This window comes from Festucalex cinctus, chromosome 3 (genome assembly GCF_051991245.1).
Source record: "Festucalex cinctus isolate MCC-2025b chromosome 3, RoL_Fcin_1.0, whole genome shotgun sequence".
Taxonomy (NCBI): domain Eukaryota; kingdom Metazoa; phylum Chordata; class Actinopteri; order Syngnathiformes; family Syngnathidae; genus Festucalex; species Festucalex cinctus.
In genome coordinates this window covers 11,469,060-11,487,258 of record NC_135413.1, presented here as the reverse complement: position 1 = coordinate 11,487,258, position 18,199 = coordinate 11,469,060, and the positions used below count along the sequence as shown (strand labels likewise).

The 18,199-nt window shown below is 40.8% G+C and overlaps 1 protein-coding gene across 2 annotated transcripts in view; it reads left to right on the top strand.

The window, feature by feature from the left end:
• wwox (WW domain containing oxidoreductase) overlaps window positions 1–18,199 on the top strand; it is a 207,280-nt gene that overhangs the window by 123,817 nt on the left and 65,264 nt on the right. Inside the window, exon 9 of one of the 2 annotated variants that reach the window (XM_077515817.1) lies at window positions 3,530–3,647. The exons of the other annotated variant lie outside the window; for it this stretch is intronic. Within the exon in view, the coding sequence (XP_077371943.1) occupies window positions 3,530–3,535 (6 nt within the window). The 3' untranslated portion in view covers window positions 3,536–3,647. Of the gene's footprint in view, window positions 1–3,529; window positions 3,648–18,199 lie in introns of those variants that run through there. 2 annotated transcript variants of the gene reach the window in all.

Sequence of the window (18,199 nt, the reverse complement as noted above, 5' to 3'; positions counted from 1 at the left end):
AAAATGTCCTAAATATTAACAAAATATTTGCCAGCCCGCAAATAGCAAACTAATTGTGTATAATTGCCGGCCATTGAAACGCATTGTAAAAAGTGAATTGGAGAGTTCTTAAAAAAGCATGATAAACCACCAATATGTGTTTTCCTTGAAAAATGGGGCTTGTACCCCTACACCCCACCAAAAACAAACAAACAAACAAACAAACAAACACAGTTTTGTTTTGTTTTTTAAAAATTGTGAACCCCCCCCTTTCAAACAGATGAAAAATCAATTTCTAGTTTTCAGCCAACAAGTGTCATTTTGCAACAATAGCTAATATATATACAATTTCATATGTATTAGGGATGCACGCTAATGCTATTTTTAACAGATACCAATAAACCAGTAATTTAGAAAGTGCCGATGTTGATAACTGGTAAGCCGATAATTGTTTGCAAAATAAACTTGAATACTTTCGAATCCTACTATACGTCTAACATGTACAAATACATTGTAACATTGTGTAAAGCACCATGAAGCTGAATTTTATTGATATCACTGCTTCAAAGACAACCAGTAACTCATTTTGAAATTGCCAAGAAAAAAAAACAGTCATGTTTAAAAAATGCAAGACATAACTGCAAGGTAACATTTTGGGGAGACACAGTCGAGAAAGCCCACACTGGCGACTGCCATATTGCCATGATGCATCTTTTGTGAAAACGAGGTAGTGCACATTATGACGTCACAAATATGCGACACTACAATAGGAGAGGGGAAGGGTTGAGTAGTTGGTCACAACTTGAACCACTAACACAAGAGATGGACCAACGTGGCATGTCGATAATTATCAGCGGATTTCTTTATTATCTGCTTTATCTGTATGATGCCAAATTGGTTGATAATTGCCGATAATTATCGGCCACCGATATTATTGTGCATCCCTAATATGTATCTGTGGATGAAATGCTGAAATTAGTTTTTTTGCCAATTGGCCCGAGTCCATTCAGTTTAATGGGCCCATTTAAGTGAATAAGAGTGAGTCCCTTCTTCAAATATATTCCCATATTTGACTTTATTGTGGACCACGTCATCTTTCTGTAGCAGTCAGTGTGCGGTGGCTTTAATGGGGAAGGTGGATGCATTGAAATACAGGACTCGCTCTCATTCAGTTGACAGAACTTGAACGGATCTGGACACGTGTGCATGGTTTGTGTAAATTTTTACCCCGAGCTTGTCTTAATTCATCCACAGGTATATTCCAAATATTCCAAATATGTTTAAGTATTGTTGTAAAACAAAATACATTTGTGTTGTTTATACTATATTTTTATGACTTGTGTTTTTTTTTCATAAATAAACGGTGACATCTGTCAGCCAGTCAGATAACAGTGATGTCACGGCCTACATCGGTCTGCGTTTCGTAGTAGAACCAGCACGATGAAATCGGGCCTTTATTAATGACAAACATACCAGTGCACCATACGAACAATTTCAGTGCTGTTATTTGAAACTCCAGTTGTTCCATATTCCGTTTTAAAATCCTACATTCCCGCATCTGGCAGGTTGCTCGGGTCCTGTCCTGCCTCAGAGCGCATGTACAGGCCCGCCTGGGGAAGCAGTTAATCTCGGTGTGTATGACATGTGTGAGCTCAGGGTATTGTACTGTACGTCCCCCTTCCCAGCAGCTTCCACCCACACCCTCACTCAGCTGTACTTAATGTAGCCCATAAAGGCTACACAACAATAAGCTACGCCTGGCACTCAGGCCACCATTCCGCACTACACTAGCCCGCTGAGCAGGATAAATGACTCCTATAAACCCGTCACACACACGCACACGCACGCACACACAGTGGAGCGTGCACAGACTGTAGAAAGTCGTCTCGGATCTTCTCGGGTTCTTGGTGTGCTGGTGAGGAGGTTCTCTCGTAAAATCCGAGATGAGGATTACAGACGCGGAGGGTTTGTTGTCAACAGCATCTTCACACTCAAAATGGATCTTTTTGCATACATTTGTTGAAAAAACAAAACAAAACAAAAAACACCTCACATAATATAAATATATCAATCAGCCTGTCCACTTGCGGTCCATTGGATCATCTTTGATCCGTAATCTGTTTGGCATGCACATGGTCCGCGGATTGGTTGGTGAAGAAAAAAAAAAAGTGTACTTTCACATGAAGGTAGCATGTATGTGAAAGTACACGCATCGTAGTGGGAGCATGAAGTCCATTTATGGATTGCACCTCAAGTTTATCAATCACTCGTGTTTATCAATCACACGCCAACCATGTCACATGCTCGCACCTCTGTCACCTTTAATGATTTTCACGTTAAAGACGTTAGTGTCACGTTGCACTTGTTATTTCCACCGTCACCCTGGCAACCAGCGACGGAAATACGCAACATGCGGCTTTAGCAGCGCCCGACTTGATTTTGATAAAAATGTAAATGTGATGTAAATCCAAATATTTATTCGTTCACTTAAAATGAGGAAAATGAAAAAAAAAAAAAAGCTAAACGCATTATCTCTGTATTTTATTTTCTTCCCTTCCCTCATGTCTTGCCTATTTTGGCACTGGCCCGGTATTCATAAATAAACCTCGTAGATAATAGTCAACGAGGAGAAATCCATTTTCATTCTTGATATTTATTCAAGCAGTTCCTGCGCTGTGTTTATACAAACCGGCGTATTAAAAGATTGATTCAATTTGATGTTTTGGAATAAAATGCAAACAAAAACAGATGCTTGTGTCTTTCTCCCCCCCCCCCCCCCCTTCCCTCTTCTCCCCCTTCCGAGCTGAGGAGGTATTGTGCTCGATGTAAACAACGCTGCTCTGAGCTCTATTCTGGTCCTCGAGCCCACCGGAATGACAGAAAGATGGTGATGCGAGATGGCTGGAACACGACAGCATGTGGCTGACAGCGGAAGGCTTAAACATGATGGAGGCTTGCTATGGTTGCATCACATGACCTGATTTTGCTTGCTCGAATGGCTTGGACCCGTCCATTCACATACGCACATCATGTAGAAACCTGTATATAGTCACATGTGCACTGAAAGTAGTCCTTCTGTCCATTCATATACGCACAAAATGCACATTTTCGATTCATATACAACATGGGGCTCTGTTTTCGTAGAGAGATGCCCGTGCATTCGGCATAAAAACGTATCTTTCTTTTTGTGCCTGGGAAAGACTAGTTTAAGCTTGTTTGTGAATTTCATGGACTGCCTCACTGGGCATTCTGGTGTAATTTATTGCAACCCCCCTCAGCGCATCTGCCAATTTGTTGACCAAAAGTAGACTTGTTTCTAGACGAGCTAAAAGCAAGTCTAAGTTGTGGCGCAGTTAGTGCAACACAATTTTGGTGGATTTTATTGAGGCGCAGGCAGATTCTGGGCTCTATGGAGGTGTTGCGGATGCCATGTAATTGATTTAAAAATATGACAACAAATTGGGACAATCCCTCTGAATCATTGTAGAAATCAATTAATTGAACAAATTATCATAACCAACATCATCTTATTGTTTTTTGTTTTTTTTAGCCCTGACTGCGCAGCACGTTTGGGTGTTTTGGGTTGTGACACATGTACACCTGATGGGGTTGGGGGGGGAGCTGGTTTCCAAGTGCCCACTCCCAGCAGCCAACTTTATATCAACCGCAAGTGGTGAGTTTTCTGCGTTCCCTCCCACAATGGTGCATAGTGAAGCAAAGGTCCTCTTTTATATATATTCTACATTCTTCATTCACATACAAAGTACACAAATCTGTCTGTTCATTTACATGCGTGTATGGTGTCCACTTTTTGTACATTTTCTTACTTAATCTGTTACAGCCATAGCTAATGGTGATCACGTTGCACATGTCATTTTGCAGGCTAGACAAGAAGGTGGTCAAAACCTCCTTGGTGCCATTTAAATGCAATTACACATTCTTCTTCCTTGTCCGCCACATCTAACGGGGAGCTTGTCGTGTCCCTCTTCTCGGGTCGGCCGCTCCTCTTATTATTGGACATTATTCCTGCGGTGGGGCGGGCCAGAAAGGAAGGAAGGGGAGCTTTAATAGCACACCTGAATGGAGGCTGTCATATAATCAATGCATACAGGCCTGCATTACTGCCTGTCACGTGCTCTCCATCACACGTATTCACAAAAGACGAGTAGGACGAGGATGCGAAATGTGACTCTAATCCTTACCAAAGGACAGAATTCTATCAGACCATTGAAAGAATCGAAACATGATGTACAGTATAACCACATATGGTAAACATCAGTTTGTCTAAAAAGAATCTCAATTAAATTCATTTCTCGCTATTGACGTCCATTTTTACGTAGTGTCGTGAAAAAAAAATCAAACAAGCCTGTTTTTCCGAAGTAAGTAGTCGAAACATCAGTCTCTCCTTCCATACTCACATTCTTACACACACAGCTAATAACCGGATGATTTCTCTGCCTTTATGGGGACTGGGGCGTCCAAAATGGCAATGATACAATCGAAGTGAGGCGTTTGTGAGTTTTCACACATCTCAGTGCAAGTTAGAAGTTGCGCTAATAGAAGTTCCTTTAAGAACTTTTGCCGTGTTTCATGTCTGTCTGTGTGCGTAATCAACTGCTGTTGTCAGCAGACTGTAATCCCTCTGAGCTTTCTGTGTGTGTTCATGTGTATGCGCATCTGTGCGTGTGCGTGTCTGTCCATTTTTTCCTAGTTTAAAGAAAGCCGGACTTGGTGTTTATGTGCGTCTGTGTGCCCTTTGATAGAGACAGTTTTGGAAATGCAATTTCCCCCTTTTCCGCGGATGTGTGTATTAACGTCGGGCTTATTAGAATATGAAAGTGTTGCGCTGCCATGTCGGGGTGAGCCTCCGCCTGCATCCGCTCTCGCCCGCCGTGGTCTCTCTGGCTGGCTCATGCATTAGAGATGAGGGGCTGCAGAGAAGACGGGAGACCGACGCCAGGGGAGACCAACAGCTTACACGGGGAAACTCGCCACGAGAAACAGGATCGGATCAACACGCCTTGAGAATCGGATGCGTTCAAATTTCTGTATGTGAGTGTGTCACAAAGTAAAAAGTTTAACTTTTTATCAGGGATGCACCGATACCAATACTGGTGACACTATGGCACCCGATATATCGTCATATACTATACACTGTATGAGTGTTTAGTCTCTCTAATCGAGAAGAGTGTGAACATGTCCTTAAGAGTGATGACAGGTGAAGAGTCAAAGCTCTATTTTTGGTAGGCACTCCATACAGAGGGGCTGCCTGTTTGGGGTCTTTCCCTGAAAAGGAGAGGTGGAGGGTATGCAGACCATTGGGGGTTTCTTCTCTGTTCTTCCATCAGCAGGTTGAGATGAGGTTAGAAGAATGTGGAGGCAAAGACTTCTTACCTGGATTCACGGATTTCATGTAGTTGTTTGTATGGGTGCAGTGTTGAACTTAAAATACTTTGCCAAGTTCCACAAATCCATCCAAAGTCAATGGGCTCAGTAGCAATTTATACCATAAGATGTTTTGGTTCCCTGTTAGTAGTATACAAGGTACTCTTTCAGTTCATTACTGTTATATGGAAGATTTGATTGCAGATAGTTTGTTAGTTAGTCTGTTGATTATTTTGTTAGCTCGCAGTATCACGTGAAAACTACTCAGTCAAATTTCCAAAACTTAGTAGAGGGTGACGAATAGAGTAGAAAAGCTTTGATCAATATATTTTGATACTGCAGCATACTTTTATAGAACATCAGAAAGTATTCTGGAATAGGACTGCATGATGTTATTGCTGAGCCAAGTGGCTGGCATGCACAGAGTTAACTGTGCACATATGTTGACATTTGCATAATGAAAATGCACATAAATCTCCGTTTTGGTTCACGTGCTTGTAAAGCATCGTACAGCAGCTGTCAAACACATATGGGAGATCGTCAAAATAAAGACATAACACTACCTCACTTTTCTTGAAGTCACTTGGAAAAAGACGGCGTTCAATTAAAGTACACATTTTCTCATACAGGCTAAATGTGCAGTTTGGGAGAATAGAAAGGCATCACAGTCTTTTATTAGCGGGCACTAATTAAATGATTTAGGAATAATGCTAATAAAGTTGGATTATGCGTATATTATAATTGTGTGAGGAAGGAAGGAAGGAAGACACATCTGGCGACATTAAAGCACAAACAACAGATTGCAGTCCTATTTTTTTGTCTTTACGTTTAAAAAACAAGACTTGGCACACGCAGTTATAGTCCACCTGTCCGGTTTTCCATCGTTGCCCTGTTCTGTCACATGACTTTTACATCTTCCTTTCACGACGCCTAATGACTTCCCATATCGTAAATATGGGGTTGTCCCTCCTCTGTCCACCTCCAACCCCGTCTCTTATTCATCAGGGTCACTCCTGTGACCTTTGACTGCAGCTTACCCCTCCTTCACCTGTGTCAGGTTGCAGAGGACAGTGCCTGGGAAAAGATGAATGAAAAACCAGGCAGTTGTACATGTGTGTTTGGGTGAGGTGTTGCTTCCATGCCTGTTACAGTGAAACCTTCTGTTATTTTATTTTTATTTTTTTGACGATTAACCATCAGTGTTCAGCTCATTCAAGTAAATCTGAGCTACTCTTATTCCACGGATTTCTCATAATTCCACAAACATCCCTTTCAAATTACTTTTCTAATTTTAAAAAAATCCCTGAAATGAATAATTCCCCAACCTCTTCAAACCATTCTTCAACTTCATCAACTTCAAAACCTTCAGATATGAGAAAATAAAGTTCAGCAGTTGAGCTCGAGTTTGAGAAGCTTCATGGTCGTCACACTATGCAATTTACACTTCCAGTTGAAGTTTCTAGAAACAAGATCTGTTCTTGACTAAATGTGCACTGGGTGGCCTGCCACTACTATGACTGATGAAAACACTGAACTTCTAGAACAGGCATAAAATGTCAGGGAGTAAAATGGCAGGGAAATTCTATTTCTGGCAGAGCTATACAGTATCAGCAAAAGCTAAATTTAACAGTCTGAATTCAGTACAAGTAAATCTTTACTACTTTGCGAAGAATCTGCTTAATCGATCTTTTGTTGATACTGAATTCCAATGCAGCCCTGTAAGGAGACTTTACTTGAACACCTGATCTAGTAGTTTGGTGTTTTCAACTATGGCCTTAGTAGCAGGCCTCCTGTTGGATTTGTCAAGGACTGATCCTGTTGCAATAAACTTGCCCATCTTGATAAACAATGCATAGTGTGACGGCCATAAAGCTTCCTAAACTGGCACTGAACTGCAGTCAGAAAGTGTAAAAAAAAATAAAAACAAATTTCACCAGTTTGCCACTGTCATTTAGAGAGTAACTTGCTACATGGTTAAGTAGATCAGGGTTACCTGTTTGACATCTATTAAACACGACACAAAAAGGAGAGAAGACACTCAGTTCAGGGCTCGCGAGGAGAGAGGAGAGGAACTGACTGATACAATTCCCTCCTGCACTCTCTGAAGATTCCTCTACTCACCCTCTATATTTATTTGGTTTTCCACGCCCTTTCCATGCCCCTAGTTACATGGGTGTTCCAACCCTAAAAATGCAAATGCAAGGCATAGTTGGAACACAGTGTACCAATTGTACCATTGCCAATATTTGGGTTTTAAAAGGGATTTTGACTGCATGTAAACTTAGTAAATGCCTTTTTATCATCACGTGTTGCCTTTGCCTTCACTGGTAACCTAAAAACACACACCGTTCAACTTTGGTAGTTCCACTGTAATGCTAAAGTAAACAAATTGGGTTGCCATAATTAAGATGAAGCAGTTAACATTGCAATTGTAATATTTTACTCATGAGGCTCATTGACTTTATTTTTGCTCGGACTAATTAGACTTGCAGTTTATTTATCTGATATCTGTCTTCTTGAGGCAACAAAGCTTATTTATCAGGTGATTATGTAGCCACACACTCCCTTCTCACATGCGCGCACACTCTCCTGGTGTGTGTAAAGAGTGCTGTTTCAGCAAGGTCCTCTGTTCATTCTCAAGGTGTCCTCCGTGCCGGCTCGTTTCTGAAGGCCCTTTTAATGGATTGGCCTGATATACCTTCCAAATGGAGCACTTTGAGCGTTAATTCGCTTTCTGATAAAGATCCACCCCCCCCCCCCCCTTCCTTCCTTTTTTTTTTACCTTTCCCTTTTCTATAAGTCTTCTCCCTGATATGAAGTACACAAGGAAGGGCAGATGAGCACAAAATCCTCTCTCTGTGTCAGGCCGGATGGCGAAAATGGAGCAGGGAGGTGAAAAAGAATCAATTGGATCCCCCATTCATGTGTTAGTGAGGTGGAATGAGGAGAGTGTATGCTGGAGAATGGTCAAAGGTTGTCTTACTACCACCACCACATCCACCACATCTATCTCTGTGCTACCTTTACTGACTGGCCCAGTGTCTGAGTGGGAAATTGGAGCCTTTTTGCCGGCTTTGTGGGCAATAGTAAGGGTTATCTTTGGGATCTGGCCATTGGCTAGTATAGCTGTCAAAGCTGTCACTATCTGAACTTGTACATTCACATACAGTTATACACACGAACTGAGCAATGACTTAAAAAATCCTCTCCTTGAACGCCATTCACAATTGATTTATATAAATGGACATAGCAGCCAATAAAAGTTGAAATGCACCATCAAGTGATCCTCCGGCACAAAAATGTGTCACCTGACAGCAAAAGAGGACAGCGGCTGACTTTCAGACCTCAGAGGAAGGAGATGAGATTGTTGGAGAAGATCGGTTTTATTTGAAGGGATCCACAAAAATTCAGGAAATCGGGGACGATCTCAATCTCAGCCGTTTGATTGCTGCACCCGTAATTGTAGGCTGAATGGGGTCTTCAAAACTTTCCAGTGGTCATTCAACACTTCCTGAAAGTATTAGGGTCACTATCTTTTTCCTAAGCTACTGGTTGCTATCAACCTTTTGAAAGATGTACTCAATGAGCCCCCAACTTCATCAAGTTTTGAGGTACTTCCATGTCTTATATATCGTTTTAAAGACAATTAAATGTAGAACAACAATATATGAATATCTGTTGTCAACAGATTCAATTATACAAATAAATACATTTCAGCTTTTAAAATAAATGCTTTGCTATGCTATACTCTGCTATCCTAATCTTTTATTGTCATCCAGCAAGTGTCAGTGACTGTTGTCTTCTTCACTATGTAATCAAAAAGACGATATTCCACCTCATAATGCTATCCTATGCTATGCTATGCTATCATTGTCCAGCGTAAAAAAATAAAAAATAAATCTCCTATGTCCAAATTTGGTCAATTTCACATTTTTTCCATAAATCTATAGAATGGGGTATATACCACGGAAGAGGCGGGACATGATTTTGCACATCAGTTTATTTCCGGTATTCCAGTATTTTGACGCAGCCCACACGTCGCAAACCGAACCGGAAACAAACTGGTGTGCAAAAAACAGTCCCGCCTCTTCCGTGGCATATACCCCATTGGTCAGTCCCCACGTGTATATGTTATTTTTTACAAATTATTGACCTAAAGTGTTGAAAATGGCATGTTCTGTTTGTTGGTATAATATTAACTCATTCACTCCCCCATTTTCACAAAAGCATTCCCGTTCGCTTCCGGCTGTTTTACTGGATTTTGACTGATTTTGCAAGGCCCACAGAATATTGTGTTCTATTGCTATAAAAGCATGGAAAGATTAAAGAAAGAAAGATTAAAGTCTCTTCTTTCATCAGGGAAAAAAAGTATGTTTCTATCGGTTTCCATTTTGCAGCAATTAGCATTAGAAGAGAGCTAAGTTTCATCAGTTTTCACAAATCTATTTAAAATTGTAAGTAATTGAGCTTTTTTTCTACATGGCCCTGGTTGATCTCCTTTGCTCTGCTGCCACTTGCTGACCGTTTGTGTAATAACTACCATTTCTACAACCGTTCTTTGCAGTTGAGAGGCTGCATCAAGGCCTTCTGTATGCTCTAGCATAAAAAAAACAAAACAAAAAATGTATAAATACGTCTTCGGGACACTTAGAACATTTAAAAAAAAAAACGTATTTATACATTATTGGGAGTAAATGAGTTAAGAGCTCAACAAACATGCCATTTTATTTTATGTTTTAAGTTTCTTGAAAAGTGATGTTTTTTTTTTAGATATGACGATTCAATTGCTAGTGCTGGTGTTGTTAAAGCACCAAACTGTTGTTGACTGTCAAATCTCCACAAGAAGCTAACATTTTAGCTAGTGATGTTGAGCTAATACAAAATCAGCGGTGAAAATAAAATGTGCAGTTATACTGTATTTGGGGACGGGGGAGGGGCTCAGTAAACCAGTCATTACCTGTGATCACCATTTGGCTTGCACAGTGCATGCTGGTACCTCCTAATATGTTGAACATGGCACATTTTTACCTTGCTTTTTCTTGTCTACCACCTTCTTGTGGGTCAAAGGATTTGGGAAGGAACTGTTGAGTGTGCGCATCTGGTCTATTCCAGTCCAATTAGCTGTTTACATTCTGCAACAAATCTCTTTCTAGCCACATATTCCTCATGTAAGACATGTGATTTGGTAAGATTACTGTAGGCCTTGCATGCATCTTAAAAGTCAAGTTTCAGATGGACTAAACCAATAATTGGATTCCCCCATGTAAATACTGACTGACATCATTCTATTTACAGACGACAGGAGTAGGCAGAATATTTTTGGACGACGTATTACCCCGCTGACGCTCATTCAGCCCGTTAACCCTCCGCACAAAGAAGGCGCCGTGACCTGTTTGCTCGCTCGAGTGTGACGTTATTGTGTCGCGCTTAGAAAAACTTTCTTCCTTTTGCCGGAACTCCAAATTAAACATCGTCTTTTTACCACAAGTGCTTACGCGGTCAGATTTTTATGAAAAACTTCCCGCCCTCCCTTCATTACCCGTCTCTCCGCGGCCCCCTGATGCAACGTGGTGAGCTCGAGAAAAGCTCGGACTCTTCAAACACTTTTTTTTTTTTTTCTTCCCAGGGCTTCTCAATAATTTATTTATTTAATCTGTCATTGAGCGAAGCGAAAGGGCAGCACTTGGAGCAGTTTGGCATTACTTTGTTCATCCCTGGAAATGGAGGGTCCGACCGACGCCCCTTCTCTTGTCGTCTGCTAGTTTATTTGTCTGACAGGTGTGCAGTGTTGTCTGCAACCTTGTGTGTACACATGTGTACATGTGCTTTTTTTCTTTTCTTTTCTTTTTTTTTTTTAGAGAGAGAGAGAGAGAGCACTGAAAGCGGCAGAAGAGTCAAGTCAGTATTTACAGTAGTCGTCCCAGTAGATGTGGGGGCAGAGGCTCCCCTCAGTTCAGCCCAATTATGAGTGCGGAAATTAAAGCAGCCCAAAACATATGCACCGCTTTGCTCAGGAGAGGCCAACACAGGCAGAAAGCGGGGGAAGAGGGGGATTGAAACACAGAGCACAGGACCCAGCGGGCTTGGATAAGGCACTAATTAATACACAAACTAGCCCATGACGCTTGGACACTTTGTTTAAATAATTTCTACTTTTCTTTAATTATGGCTTGATTTACGCTCAGTGGCTCTAGTGACATAATTCTGATTTTTTGTTATCAAGCAGCACAATTGGGATATGCATCATGGCAGTCGTAAGTGGTGTACAGTGAACATCTGTTTATCACGGGTGTTACTTTCCAGACTCATACTGTAGGACAAAAGCAATCGTAGAAAGCCAATACAAAACTGTTTTATTTTTTATACTCAACAAAAGTATAAATGCAACAGAAAGCTGGGACTCAGAAAAGTGATTTTCTGAGTCGCCAGAACCCCCCCCTCCCGGTAAAACAAAACTGCAACTTTCAGAGTGTCCTTTTATTCTGGGCAGTCTGCACACCTGTGTCTAATCAGCATCTTGATATGGCACACCTGTGAGGTGGGATGTTTTATCTCGCCAAAGGAGAAGTGCTCACAATCACAGATTTAGACAGGTTTGTGAACATTTGAGGGAAATGGTGATATTGTGTATTTTGAAGAAGTTTTAGATCTTTGAGTGCATCTCATAAAAAAATGGAAGCAAAAACACAAGTGTTCCGTTTATATTTTTGTTGAGGATGTATAGTATTACTTTAGGATTTTCCGATATCAGTATCAGGTATGGGTGCTGAAACACATACAAATTCTCCAGTACTGGATTCCCCTTTATACCATGTCACTAGTCTGCGATATATATCTCGGAGACCACTGACTGGTAAGCAGTTGGATCAGCAGTGTAAATCTATTCAAAGATGTGATAGGATATGAGGGAGTTTGACAGAGTACGTGCACAGCCCAGGCCTTGCCTTCTCTCCCCTTCAAGCTGCCTGTGAAAGACATAGACAGTGCTAATCCAACAGCATGTTTGATGCATTTTTAAACAGCTCCGGACTACTGCAAAGTTTTCATCCAACGGAAGATCTCGTTGGCTTCTATATAATCATGGGGCCCAATCACACTGCATATTTAAGCAACGTTAAATAGCTTCCCTTCACCCCCTGCTCCGTTCTTGGTCTTGGGCCACTTTTCTGAAAGCAGTGGATAAAAGGGTTTTATTTTATGCCCCCCACATTAATACTCTTTCATGTGGTACTTAAAGGGGGCCGCGATTTGTAAAGTAATTAACATCAGAAAAACTTCAACTACTGGTTTGGAGAGTCGTGATATGGTTTGTTCACTATCTGCTTCTGATATGGTATTGTGCGCATTTGTTGTTGGTTTCAATTTAAAAAAAAGGACCATAAAATAATGGATCCATACTGTATGTCCCGCTTTTTCCTACCCTGCCGTTTCTGTGGCACATGGTAGATTGGTGAGTGTTGAAAGTGCTGCAAGCAATTATCACTGTCCCAGACACTAGCGTCACTTATAGAATTATCTGGTTACGGCTGTGAGAACGCACGTTATGTCGGAATAGCACAGGTGAAAAAAATTCTGGTTCGACTGTTGTACCACTGTTGTGCCAGTTTGTCACGAAGGCAGCGGGAAAGGGGACTTAAGAGTGTCTTGTCAATTCCAAGAAACGTTATAGAAAGATGTCACATGGCCTAAGAACATTCAGGCTGTGTTCACATTTCTTTTAATTTGGTTGTGTAGTCTAGAACAAAATTTGATAACAGTTGCAAATATACTCTTGGCCGTTTATTGAATGGGACAGTCATATACAAAATGATGACACCCTCACGCTGCATGCTCACACCCAGACTCTCACACGCAGACTGACCGGCCAACCCGCTTCTACTCAAATACGACACAATACAGTTTTGTAAACCAGGTTATTATTTTACATTCTCTTTTACTAAATTCTGTTCATATATATATATATATATATATATATATATATACACATACATATATATACACAATTCAGTCACATTTTATTTATTAAAAAACATCATGGGGTTGGAAAGGATTCATGGTGTTTTTTGTATATCTAAACCTGTAAGTTTCACAAGTTCAATATTAGTATTATACACACATTAGTATTATGCCCACAGTGTTACTTACTCTTTTTTTTTTTTTTTTTTTTTTTTTAAATAATACATGTGTAGGATCACAGTACGTATATTTAATATTTTTAGGCTGTGGGTGTGCGTCTGTGTTTGCAGAGGACTTTGTTGGTCAGGCGCTCTAATTTTGCCCATCGCAGCTTTTTTTTCCCCCTCCGTAAAATAAATAGGGGGAAAAAAATGAATATTTATCAGCAGTCCAGGGCTATGTGCTGTGGGATGGCGAGAGTGAAGTGTGGGCCTTGTGCGAGGGGATGAGCGGACAACCTGGGGAATTGATTTTTGACCAAATGTGATTTGGATTTAATTCAGCTGTCGTGTAGAAACCATTTAGAGCGGAGCCACTCTTTGATGACTGCCAACATGGAAGAAGTGTCGGTCCTGCTTGCGTGTGGGGCTGTGCGTGCGTGTGTGTGTCCATCCAGTTCAGGATTGAAAGCATGTTTAAGTAGTACTATATGCACATGTAACATGCCTCGTGATGCGGCCATAGGTTCGAGTCCAGCAGTTTTTTGCTTGTAGTGGTCACAAAGTGGGTGTATTTTCCTGAGAATGAGGATTTTGTACAAATGCACTTCACCACAATGACTGCCATCAACGTTTTTATTTGTAAACTGGAATGCAATCGTTAACTGACAATGTTGAATATATTTGTCAATGACTTTTTTTTTTAATTGGTAAGCAGGGGCAACGGTATGACTGATTTGGGTTGACAGGATCATTGTGTTATGATATTGATGTTATTGGTTGCTATGCATTTACTATGTCACCTATGTTGTTGTCAGTTGCCATGCAGTTGCTACGGTCTGGTATTAGTTACTCTTATTTTGTCTATTCACTCTTTTTTTTTTTTATCATATAAGCCTTTAGTCTGTCATATAGAATAGTGCATTGCCCTAGTGAGAGTTACTCGAGGTCTCTTAGTCAATATTCCTCAGCACGTCATGGTTTTCCTATTGCTATACTACTATTCATCCGGCCCTACTCTCTCAATCGAGGTCTCTCTGCATCCAACTTTTCTTCAAGAATATCCAAAACTCCAAAGTTATTCCTTTGTGTGTGTGTGTTTTTCCCCTCTATATAAAGATTCTGGGCCAAATCCACAAGATTGCGCTGCATCCGCTAACAGCACTAAAAATTGTTCCACATCTGCACCCCCAGCTTGCGCGCCGTTAACGTCCTATTTTCTAAGGATATTGCTCTAATGATAAACCAGCACAAACACGCCCACAAAATCTGACAGCCAAGAGTAAATTTGCATCTGATTTACCACACATGGAAATGGATTTGCGCCAAGAACACGTTAGTTTAATAACAGTTGCGAGAAAGATGACATTATCAGAAAGAGAACTTGGACCAAGGAGGTGCAGAAGCGTTTTCCAAATTTAGCGCCATTAAGCTGTATTGAGAAGAGAGGACGACGACGGTGTCATTCAATAATTTAATGTCCATAAAGTACAAATTATTGGTGCAATCATTTTTTAATATATTTTAAGAGGTTGACATGTGCATGGACTGTATGAGAAATGCGTGCCAGATACGTAATGTATGCCATACGGTACGTATCTGTTACGTGAAAATGATCGCATAATAAACATCTTTTGGATGAGAGTCACCATCGCTTCCACAGCAGAGCGGAGCCAATATTTGGAAAGTACAACACTCGTGCTGTAAAAAGGAAGCAACAGCCGAGCCTCCTCACTGGATTAACGACGCCTGACTGACTGCAGACTGCAAGTGGCGATGAAGATGTTATTTACCCCCTTCTGTCTCTTCCTCCTCCTCCTCTCAAACACAAGCTCCCTTCATTTGGAAGCGTGTGCAGTTTTGCACTGATCAATACGTCTATGCTCAGTTAAAGAGGAATCTGATTCCAATAGAATTACAATGGGCTTTGTTCACTTTGCGTTGGAGACACAGGAGTGCTGCTTGTATTAGTAAGTGGTGGTCATGCTAGTTTGCATCCACAAAGAATGATTGAGGAAATGCTGCTATTGATCCTCTGCGTTATCACAGCAAATGGTCTGGAAAGGAAAATGATCATTTTAAAACAAGGCATTTTTTCTACAATTCAAATCAGTTCCCAGGTGCCGTAATAACATGCCATGACATGCGGTTCAATGAAATAAGAATCAAGCATTATAGTAAACATCCTATTTCCTGTCTTGCTGAAATCATGCCTGCCCTTTATACTGCTGGCTCACTGGTGAGTACAACTTTTGTTACCATAACACCCACGAGTGAAGTATTCTGTTAGCACAGATCGTTAGGAAACAAAAACAAAAAAACAGTCCCATAAAGACACAAAACAAAACTCAATAACTTGAACAACTCCTACTATATTGGGCCACATTTAAGTCATGTTGCCACCATACGTACTTGTTTAATTTCACACTTGATTGGCGGACAGACACTCTAGAGACCCAACTATTTGTATGCAAGCACTTAAAATGTCAATAGTTTGTAAAATGTCTGCTTTCAAATTCACTTGGCCAAGCCACCGTGACCCTGCAGTCACTCTTTGCTTTGTGTTCCCGTTTGCCTCGGTGACGCAGCGTCGTCCCTTGTTTGACTTCTTTCAAATGGACATTAGAGCCACCATTGAAAGTAATGGAATGTGACCATTAGCACTCTTTGCTAGGCTAATGGGTCTGACTCCTGTGTTGAAGGTTCGGAGGTACATTGCGGTACGGCTTAAACGATGCTCGGCGTTCAGAGAACGGGTTTGAAATGAGGCTAAGCACCTTGCGTCTGCTCTCCGCGTCCCCTGTTTCTTTTCTCATTCCTCACCAAACGGCTCAGACACAAACACTTTCTAAATGTCAACTCCTGGAATTGTGCGACTGGGCAGATGGGGCTAATGTATAGCCCAGAGGAGAATTATCAATGCAGCTTTTTACTGACATGTTCAATGCTGGGAAAAACGACATGTCAGGTACGTCAGAACATTCACGTGCACGCTCGATGATCACAATGCATCCCCTTGTACAAAACTTTCTACAAATTTTAAGAATTTCGTGTCATTTTTGTGATTGTTCCGGGCTAAAATGCCTAATTTTGCGGCCAATTTTTCTAAAAGTTGTGATAAAAGTTCCAATTTTCTATATTGTTTCAAGCGCTTGCAAATTTTAAATGGATTTTTGCAAACAGCAACGGATATTTTCAAATACGTATAATTTTTTTTGTTGAAAATAGGGAGCACAACTTAACACATTTTCACCCCAAAAAAAAGTGTAAAGGTTTTTTTTAGCTTACAAACTGAAAAGCTCATCATTGAACAAAATCAAAAGTGCATATATTCTTGCAGGTGCACATGCACATTATAATCAAAACATATAAAAGGAATTGCCAATGCTATGAAATATGCAGCGCTTAATGCCATAACTTCATCCTGAAAAATATACTTTTGTACGCTTTCAATTAAGAGTGTATGGTGACATATCTTCAATTTATAATCCTACACCAGGTGTCTCCAAGTTCGGTCCTCGAGAGCCCCTATCCAGCCTGTTTTCCATGTCTCCATCCTTCAGCACAGCTGAATCTAATGATCAGCTAATCAGCAAGCTTTGCAGAAGCCTGATAACGAATCCCGATCATGAATCAGGTGTTAGTGGAGAGAAACATGGAAAACAGGCTGGATAGGGGCTCTCGAGGACCGAACTTGGAAACCCCTGTTCTACACATTTAAAGACATGATTAATGATTGATTTACGTAAAAAAAAATGCACATTTTTCGGCTTAACATGCATTATTCACATACACGTTATATAACTGCGCACCGTTTCTCACCGTAATTTGTTTCGTGCTCTCGAAGAGCTCGACTGTGTGATTTATTTTTTTTTCTTTTGTCTTGTTCAACACCCCAGTTCTGTGTATGTGTGGTCAATTTGTAATTCTGATGTTTTATGGAAAAAGATGTGGCTGTTGTTTTTTGGATTAATAAGGGAGGAGTGGAAAAAAGGAATTGTGGCACGTCGCCTTGTGCTATGTACTTCCGCTGATTATTGACACTCCCAGCTGAAGTACCCAGTCAAATTAACGTAGAATAATGACAACTACACATTTTATGTTTAAGTAAACACATAGCTTTGTCTTGCACTGCTAGCTTGATGCTAACACATAATGCAAGATGCCTTAAAGTTTCTGGTTTGAAAATGTTTAATTGAAAATAATCACATTTTTGTCAAAATTATAAGACAATAGTGTTAAGTATTGGTTCCCTGTATTGAGGAGTGTACTTTTGTACTTGTACTCTAAAAAATGTGGTATGGTATATCCCTACTCTATATTACCAATGGCCCCTTTAATCCTGCATTTATTTGAAAGGTCAGTTGTCAGCTATCAAATATAAGTAGATGAAATGTTTCAAGTAAGTCAGAGCATTGAGGAACGCCACTTTTCGATTGCCACTTTAAGACGGCTTCAGCGCCTCCTTACGTCCCCGATCCGGCGATTCCGAGACGGCTTCACTGGAACCGATTAAATGAACACAATGATTCTTTAATCAGATAACCCGCGCGCCGAATAGATTAACCTTCCCAGCGCAGGTCCCCTCCACTCGCTCTTCGCCTTCCGTCGAGCGGAGAGAATGTGGCTGCGCAAACTTTAATCTTCATTACCTGCTTTGATTTCTGCGCTAAAGGAAGAAATGCATAATTTACACCCTTTGAAGTCGCTCCACTATTACT